Source organism: Labeo rohita, chromosome 24 (assembly GCF_022985175.1).
Source record: "Labeo rohita strain BAU-BD-2019 chromosome 24, IGBB_LRoh.1.0, whole genome shotgun sequence".
NCBI classification, from domain to species: domain Eukaryota; kingdom Metazoa; phylum Chordata; class Actinopteri; order Cypriniformes; family Cyprinidae; genus Labeo; species Labeo rohita.
In genome coordinates this window covers 14,368,958-14,377,057 of record NC_066892.1, presented here as the reverse complement: position 1 = coordinate 14,377,057, position 8,100 = coordinate 14,368,958, and the positions used below count along the sequence as shown (strand labels likewise).

Below are 8,100 nucleotides of genomic sequence, written 5' to 3'. Positions count from 1 at the left end.
TATATTTGAGAAGTTATCACGTGCATTAAAATGTTCAAAGCAGATGTCATTATAAATGTCATCATGGAAATTTAAACATATTTGAGAGAAAGTTACCAAGCTGAAATGACACCGAATAGTACGAATGACCCAAATGCGAGTTTATATCATGCAATTCTGCCCTAATTTCTCAGAGTTGTAAGTTTCTCTCACAATTCTGACTTTATAACTTGTAATTGCGAGTTTATATCACACAATTGTGACAAAAAAATCAGAATTACGAGTTTATATCACACAGTTCTGACTTCATTTCTCAGAATTGTGAATTTATGTCACAGTTCTGACATTATAACTTAAAATTGCGAGTTTGTATCACGCAATTCTTTTTTTCTTAGAACTGCATGATATAAACTCTCAATTGTGAGAAAAAAGTCAGAATTGTGAATTCATATCTCTTAATTCTGACTTAATTTCAAAGAATTGTGAGTTTATATCTGAGAAGTTATCATGTGCATTGAAATGTTCAAAGCTGATGTCATAACAAATGTTAGTAGACCGGGATGATTTTACAACAAGTGGTATTGTGTATCATCAGTTATTTACATGTACTTACTGTAGGGTTAAGGTTAGGGTCTGATTTAGGATTAGTTTCTTGTACTTATGCAAAATTTACTGCTATTACTGTAGTAATGTAGTCACCTTTTTGTATGGAATTAAGTATTAAAGCAATATTATAAGATAATCTCTGTTATGAAATGTATTTTTTATTAATAATATAGTATACATAATATAAAAGTAATAAGAGGGTGATTGACATTCCTATAAGTGTACTATGTAGTGGCCTGTGATCTCACCCAGAAAGCCAGTGTCTCACATGGGGAAGTGTGTCAGCTGTTGCACAGGACAGGGGGTTGTGTTTCACATGTACAAGTATGGATTCCACATCTTTGTGAAGGACCTATAAATAGTCCCCAGTTGGAGTTTGCTTGAAGTATTGGGACAGCTGATGAAGCCTGAAGTCCCTGACAGCAAAGCGGAACTGACTCAGCCCTTCCTCTTCTTTTCAGCCAGTAACAGAGGTGTGGTACAGACACCCGCCGGACTAGCCACCGACTTCATTGTGACTGTCAGGGATACTACACGATCAATATGGCTCTACCCATAGATCCCATGGAGGAGCCGCGGATGTACCAGCAAACCCTGCTCCAGGATGGTCTGTACGATCTTCTGGAGAGCAATATGATGGTTGACTGTGTGTTGAAGATCAAAGACAAGGAGTTTCCCTGCCACCGGTTGGTCCTGGCTGCTTGCAGCTCGTACTTCAGAGCTTTCTTCAAGTCAGGTGTGGAGGAGAGTAAAAAGAAGGAGATTGTATTGGAGGATGTGGAGCCTGGAGTCATGGGGATGATCTTGAAGTACCTGTACACCTCAAACATCAATGTGACGGAGCAAAACGTACAAGACATCTTCGCTCTGGCCAACATGCTTCAGATCCCCTCCATTTTCACCGTATGTGTTTCGTTCCTGCAAAAGAGATTAAGTTTGAGCAACTGTTTGGCAATTTTTCGCCTAGGCCTCATGCTGGATTGTCCTCGTCTCGCCATATCGGCGAGGAACTTCGCTTGTGAACGCTTTCAGTTAATTGCTCGGGATGAAGAATTCCTGCAGCTGACTCCAAGCGAACTGGCAGCCGTTATCGCATCAGACTCTTTGAATGTAGAAACCGAGCAAGATGTTTTTGAGGCTTTGATTAAGTGGGTTGGACATGACCAAGAGAAGAGGCTGGAGGACCTAGCGGGTCTCCTGGATTGCGTCAGGTTACGTCTGGTTCCCGAGGACTACTTCACCAAAAATGTGGAGAAACACGAATGGTTGAGCTTGAACCCAGAGATCACCAAGAAACTGCAACTGGTCAAAGACGCCCGTGCTGGGAAGCTTCCTGAAGTCAAGAAGACCAAAAGCAAAAAGAGTGAAGGTGAGGAAGGAGAAAAGGAGGGAGATGAAGAAAAAGAAGAAGAAGAGCAGGAGGAGCTACTTCCAGGAATCTTGAATGACAATCTGCGGTTCGGGATGTTCCTGAGAGACTTGGTCTTCTTGATCAATGACACTGCGTCGGTGGCTTATGACCCAACAGGAAATGATTGTTTTGTGGCGTCACTCTCCACCCAAATTCCTAAAAACCACTGCAGTCTGGTTACAAAGGAAAATCAGATATTTGTGGCAGGTGGACTGTTTTTTGATGAGCAGAGCAAAGACGAACAGATCTATTCATACTTTTTGCAGGTAAAGGACTATTTTTTTCATGTACTGCTTTTGTACAGTCTAGTTTTCGGAGTCATACTCAAGTCAAAAATTTACATACATCTTGCAAAATCTGCAAAATATTCATTATCTTACCAAAATAAGAGGGATCATACAAAATGCATGCTGTTTTTTATTTGGTACTGACCTGAATAAGATATTTCACATAAAAGATGTTTACATATAGCCCACAAGAGAAAATAATAGTTAAATTATAAAAATGACCCCGTTCAAAAGTTTTCATACACTTTATTCTTAATACTGTGTTGTTACCTGAATGATCCACAGCTGTTTTCTTGTTTAGTGATAGTTGTTCTTGAGTCCCTTGTTTGTCCTGATCAGTTAAACTGCCTGTTGTTCTTCAGAAAAATCCTTCAGGTCCATCTTTTCACACTGATGACAACTGAGGGAGTCATATGCAATTATTACAGAAGGTTCAAACGCTCACTGATGCTTCAGAAGAAGAAACAATGGATTAAGAGCCGGGGGTGTAAACTTTTGAACATAATGAAGATGTGTACATTTTTTTCTTACTTCTTATTTTGCCTAAATATCATATTTTTTCCATTTAGTACTGCCCGTCAGAACTTACATGCTTCCCAGACAACAAAATAAGTTACATTTACCCTGATCTTTAAATTAAAAAAGTTATTTTTTAATTAAAAAAAATACCCCGGCTCTTAATGGATCATAATTTTTTTTAATAAATTCAACTATTATTTTCTCTTGTGGACTATATGTAAATGTTTTTTAATGTGAAATATCTTATTCAGGTCAGTACTAAATAAAAAAATAACATGTATTTTGTATGATCCCTCTTATTTTGGTAAAATAATTAACATTTTTCTGCAAGGTGTATGTAAACTTTTGACTTCAACTGTATATGTAGTGTACATAAATAAGACAACATTTGTAAATAGATCAGTGTGTTTTTGTATGTAAAAAAGACCCCAAGGAATCATTGGTTTTCTAAGAAACTGAGAGCCTGGGCAGGATATTTAGATGGGCCTGTCTCTTATTCTTGAATACCCAATATGTTTAGCTAGGTTTTAGCAATATTTCTAGAATGGTGCCCAAAGAAATTGGAAGCACGAGCAAGACATTTCTGGAAAAAAACTAAAGGCACACCAAACAAGAACCATACCCTAACATTATGGGATAGTTCACCCAAAAATGAAAATTCTGTCATTAATTAGTCACCCTCAGGTCGTTCCAAACCTGTAAGACCTTTGATCCTCTTGAACACAAATTAAGATTTTTTAATGAAATCCGAGAGCTTTAATACCTATTGCTTTTCGTATTCTTGTAGCTTTATAAAATTACGGTTGAACCACTGAAGTCACATGGACTATTTTAACAATGTCCTCACTAACTTTCTGGGCCTTGAATGCGTCAGTTGCATTGCTGTCTATGCAGGGTCAGAAAGTTCTCGTATTTCATTAGAAATATCTTAATTTGTGTTCTGAAGATGAACGAAGGTCTTACGGGTTTGGAACGACATGAGGGTAAGAAATTAATGACAGAACTTTAATTTTTGGGTGAACTATTCCTTTAAGGGACAGTTTTGTGTTTACTAGGGATGACTTTGAAACAGACATGCAATAAAAACCACAAAATTTAGATTTTAGATTTCACGAGGTCTTTAAATAATCAGCAAATACATAGTGGATGATGTATTGTCATTATGTCTGACAGTTTGACCCTGCAACATCAGACTGGATGGGCATGCCTCCCATACCCTCTCCCCGCTTCCTGTTTGGGATGGGTGAGGCAGAAAACTTCATCTTTGTTATTGGAGGGAAAGAAATGAAGGAAGGAGAACGTGTTCTGGACACAGTCATGGTTTACGACAGACAGTGAGTATGTTTGTAGATGTCACATTAATTATTTGTCCATTTCTTCTGTATTTATTTGTGAAATCTACTAGCAAGCTCTTGACTACTAAAAATTGTTTCTACACCAAATTTCATTCAGTGTACTTCAAACCACCTTGTGTTTTTTTTTCAAGGTATCTTAAATGGGCCGAGTCAGATCCTCTTCCCTACCCAGTATATGGCCATGGAGTAGTGTCCCATAATGAAATGATCTATGTAATTGGAGGAAAGGGAGAGAACAAGTAAGTTTATAAGCTATTTCAATAAGCTAGTACTAAGGCTGACACTGTATCTGACTTTTATCCACACATCTGTCTTATTTTGTAGAGAGTGTTTGAATAGCGCGTGTGTGTACGACACTAAAACACGTCAATGGAAGGATCTGGCTCCATTAAAAACCGCTCGCTCACTATTTGGGATCACAATTCACAAAAACAAGATCTACGTGGCAGCTGGTGTAACTGACACTGGCCTCACAGGCAACGCTGAGGTCTACGACATCAAAACCAACAAGTAAGTGTGACCACATGCAATATATGCAGCATTATCTGAGGTTTATCATACTCATAATCAGCTTGCGGTAAAGTAATATTTAACCACAACACTCTCTATCTTCCAGGTGGTCAGAGTTTGTAGAATTTCCCCAGGACCGTAGTTCGCTTAGCCTGGTCAGTGTGGGTGGCATCCTCTACGCTGTGGGTGGATTTGCCATGTTCCCCAAGGAGGACAGCGACGATCTCATGCCACAGGAAATGAATGACATCTGGAGGTGAGACATCCATTCACTACACCAATCAGTCTTTAAAGCATTTGTTCACTTGCAGAATAAAAATTTCCTGATAATTTACTTACCTCCATGTCATTCAAGATGTTCATGTCTTTCTTTCTTCTGTCGAAAGGAAATGAAGGTTTTTGAGAAAAACATTCCAGGATTTTTCTCCATATAGTGGACTTCAATGGGGATCAACGGCTTGAAGGTCCAAGTTGCAGTTTCAAATGGCTCTACACGTTCCCAGCTGAGGAATAAAGGTCTTATCTAGCGAAACAATCAGTCATTTTCTAAAAAAAAAAAAAACACAAATTAGCTCGACTTGGCGCATTAAGTTGAAAAGGTCACACGTGATGTAGGCGGAAGTACCGACCCAGTGTTTACAAAGCGGATGTGCAAAGAAAGTCAAACACCCTTAACAAAAAAAAAATGGTAAAACAACGTCAGACGATTTTGAAGCTGGAGGAGAAAATGAGATGGAGATTTTGCCCTACCCTACTTTTTTGAACCAAAGGACACAAACGAAGAACTAACCACACGTGACCTTTCCAACGTGACTACTTAATGCGAGCTAGTGGATGACGAGCATTTGTGGTTATAAAAGTATATAAATTTAAAACAATCACGTTCCTTTACGTTCCATTATTTGGCTGGGATCGTGTAGCGCCTTTTGAAGCTGCACTGAAATGAGAATTTGGACTTTTAACCCACTGATCCCCATTGAAGTCCTCTATATAGGGTAAAATCCTGGAATGTTTTCCTCAAAAGCTTTAATTTCTTTTTGACTAAAGAAAGAAAGACATGAACATCTTAGATGGCATGGGGTGAGTAAATGATTAGGAAATTTTTATTCTGGAAGTGAACTAATCCTTTAAGTGGAACTACGCAAAAGGAAGCATCCACTTAGTAATTGTTCTAATTAGAAGAAAGGTTCACCCAAAAATGAATCTTTTTTTGAACATTTTCCTCAGGTCATCCAGGACGTAGTTTGTTTATTTTTTAAAACAGATTTGGAGAAATTTACCATTAAATCACTTGCTCACCATCTGACTAGATCATCTGCAGTGAATGGGTGCCGTCAGAATGAGAGTCCAAACAGCTGATAAAAACATCACAATGATCTACACAACTCCAGACCAACTATTAACATCTAATGAAGTGAAAATTTGCATGATGATAAGAAACAAATCCATTAAGACATTTTTAACTTCAAAAACGCAAATAGCTTTTTAGCTAAAATACCTTCTATCCGTAATATTGCTTTCACCAGTAAAACAAAGCTGTCTTGTCTAAATCAGGAGAGAAATATTAAGTTGAAGAGTTTATTTGCAAAAACAGATAACTCTGCTTTTAACAATTAAAAAAAATCATGTATTTTTTCATTGTACATTCTAATAAATCTCAATCAAACTGCATCTGGTTATTTTTGATATAAACTATTACAGCTAACCAACATAAAACCATGATAACATAAAAAACATGCTTTTTGAAAAAATCGTAAAAACTGTAAAATCTGTTTTTGCAAATAAACTCTTCATATGGACTTTTGGCCAGAAGCAACATTGTGTGGATTATTTGTGGATGTTTTTATCAGTTGTTTGAACGCTCAGTCTGACGGCACCCATTCACTGCAGAGGATCCACTGGTGTGCAAGTACAAAAAATAATCTAGATTTTAGATGGCATGAGAGTGAGTAAATAACAATAAATATTTAAAAAAAAAAACACAACATCCGTCATTAACTGAAATCAAATCGATAAATTGTAAATCTGACCACATATACATGATTACAACAATCCAAATATGTAAAAAAGTTCATGTTTGTTCACAGGTACGATGAGGGCGAGAAGAAATGGAACGGCATCCTGAGGGAGATTCAATATGCATCTGGTGCAACAGTTCTAGGAGTTCGACTTAACACTCTTCGGCTCACTAAAATGTGAGACTACACCAGTGCCGTCCAACGATTCAGTGTACCAAAATGGAAAGGAGGTACAAACTTGGGACAAAATGAAACCAAGTCTGAACCAGTGTGAAACATTAGAGGACAAAACATCTGTTCTCAAACTCATTCCATGAAAGCGATTCATGTGATATTCAACACACAAACACACTTGATCTTTTGAAACAGAGAGAACAAACACAGATATTGTCAAAACAATGCTGTTTCTGAACAATTTTATTATGGATTTATTATAGCTGCTTGTGTTATGTTGTGTACTTTTTTAAATTTATTGTTAATTCTTATTCTGAATGTGAGAAACCTCCCAGGGTAAAGTAAAAACAAACACAAAAATGCTTGGTGTGGTTTCATTTAGTTCACTATTGAAATTTGCATTTTATTTTGTTTTATTACAGACAATAAATACTACCCGGTACAATAAATGACAAAATACAGCCTCATTTTATTAGCACCGCTAGACTCTAGTCCTTGTATTGTTTAGTATTCTGCTGACAGGACCAGCATGACTGCCAACTGCATGTACACAAAGTTAAATAAGACATACTAGTGTATAGAATTAAAATGTATGAACAGTCACACTCATGATTGGTTTAATACATTGAAAGTATGGGTAAGTTTGAGTATTACATGTTAGGTACTAGTTAAGTGAAAATATTTCTTGAATTTGGTTTCAAAATGTTCAAGGTGACTGCAAGGTAAGTGGTTTCTTTAAAAATTTAACAGACAATAAGAAAAACTACCCAAACTCTGAAGTGCAAATCATCTTTCGCTATCACTTATTATTTATTACAAAGAATACCAGAACACACCAGAACAAACTGAAAACAACAGCCAAACCTTCTTAATATAAATCTTGCTTTCTTTCCGAGATCACTTAAATATACATATTTAAAAAGTAAAAAACAAGAAGGCCACAAACATCCCAAATCGTTCTCAGTAAGCAGCAAACTAAAAATACACGCTATGCAAAATACAAAAAAAATGAAAGACGTCCAACTTTTACTGTAAGAGAAACGTGTTCTTTCAGATGCACAAAATTAAATCATTTAGCTCCTTAATGGGCTTTTACGCACTACAATATCCTCAGAGATGGAGGTTTATTTACCTCTGTGCAATTTCACTTCACATAAAATGTAAGACTTTAGTTTAACAAAGATAGAAAAAAGATGGGCATAACAAAAACCTTCAGCAGTATCTTTAACAAAACTTGTGTT

The 8,100-nt window shown here is 36.8% G+C and overlaps 1 protein-coding gene across 1 annotated transcript; it reads left to right on the top strand.

Annotated features, from left to right (window-relative positions):
* Positions 1-988: 988 nt before the first annotated feature.
* Positions 989-7,314, top strand: klhl40b (kelch-like family member 40b). Its single transcript, XM_051097988.1, has 6 exons — positions 989-2,262; positions 3,976-4,136; positions 4,289-4,396; positions 4,482-4,667; positions 4,774-4,923; positions 6,755-7,314. The coding sequence occupies exons 1-6, from the start codon at positions 1,129-1,131 to the stop codon at positions 6,864-6,866; spliced, it is 1,851 nt and encodes a 616-aa protein (XP_050953945.1). The 5' UTR covers positions 989-1,128; the 3' UTR covers positions 6,867-7,314.
* The last annotated feature ends 786 nt before the right edge of the window (positions 7,315-8,100 follow it).

Bases quoted from the DNA above. Each gene is read 5' to 3' on its own strand.
- klhl40b (XM_051097988.1), top strand. From the start codon at position 1,129: ATGGCTCTACCCATAGATCCCATGGAGGAGCCGCGGATGTACCAGCAA. The intron at 2,263-3,975 runs GTAAAGGACTAT...TATGTCTGACAG, and splicing joins TCTATTCATACTTTTTGCAG to TTTGACCCTGCAACATCAGA. The intron at 4,668-4,773 runs GTAAGTGTGACC...TCTATCTTCCAG, and splicing joins TACGACATCAAAACCAACAA to GTGGTCAGAGTTTGTAGAAT.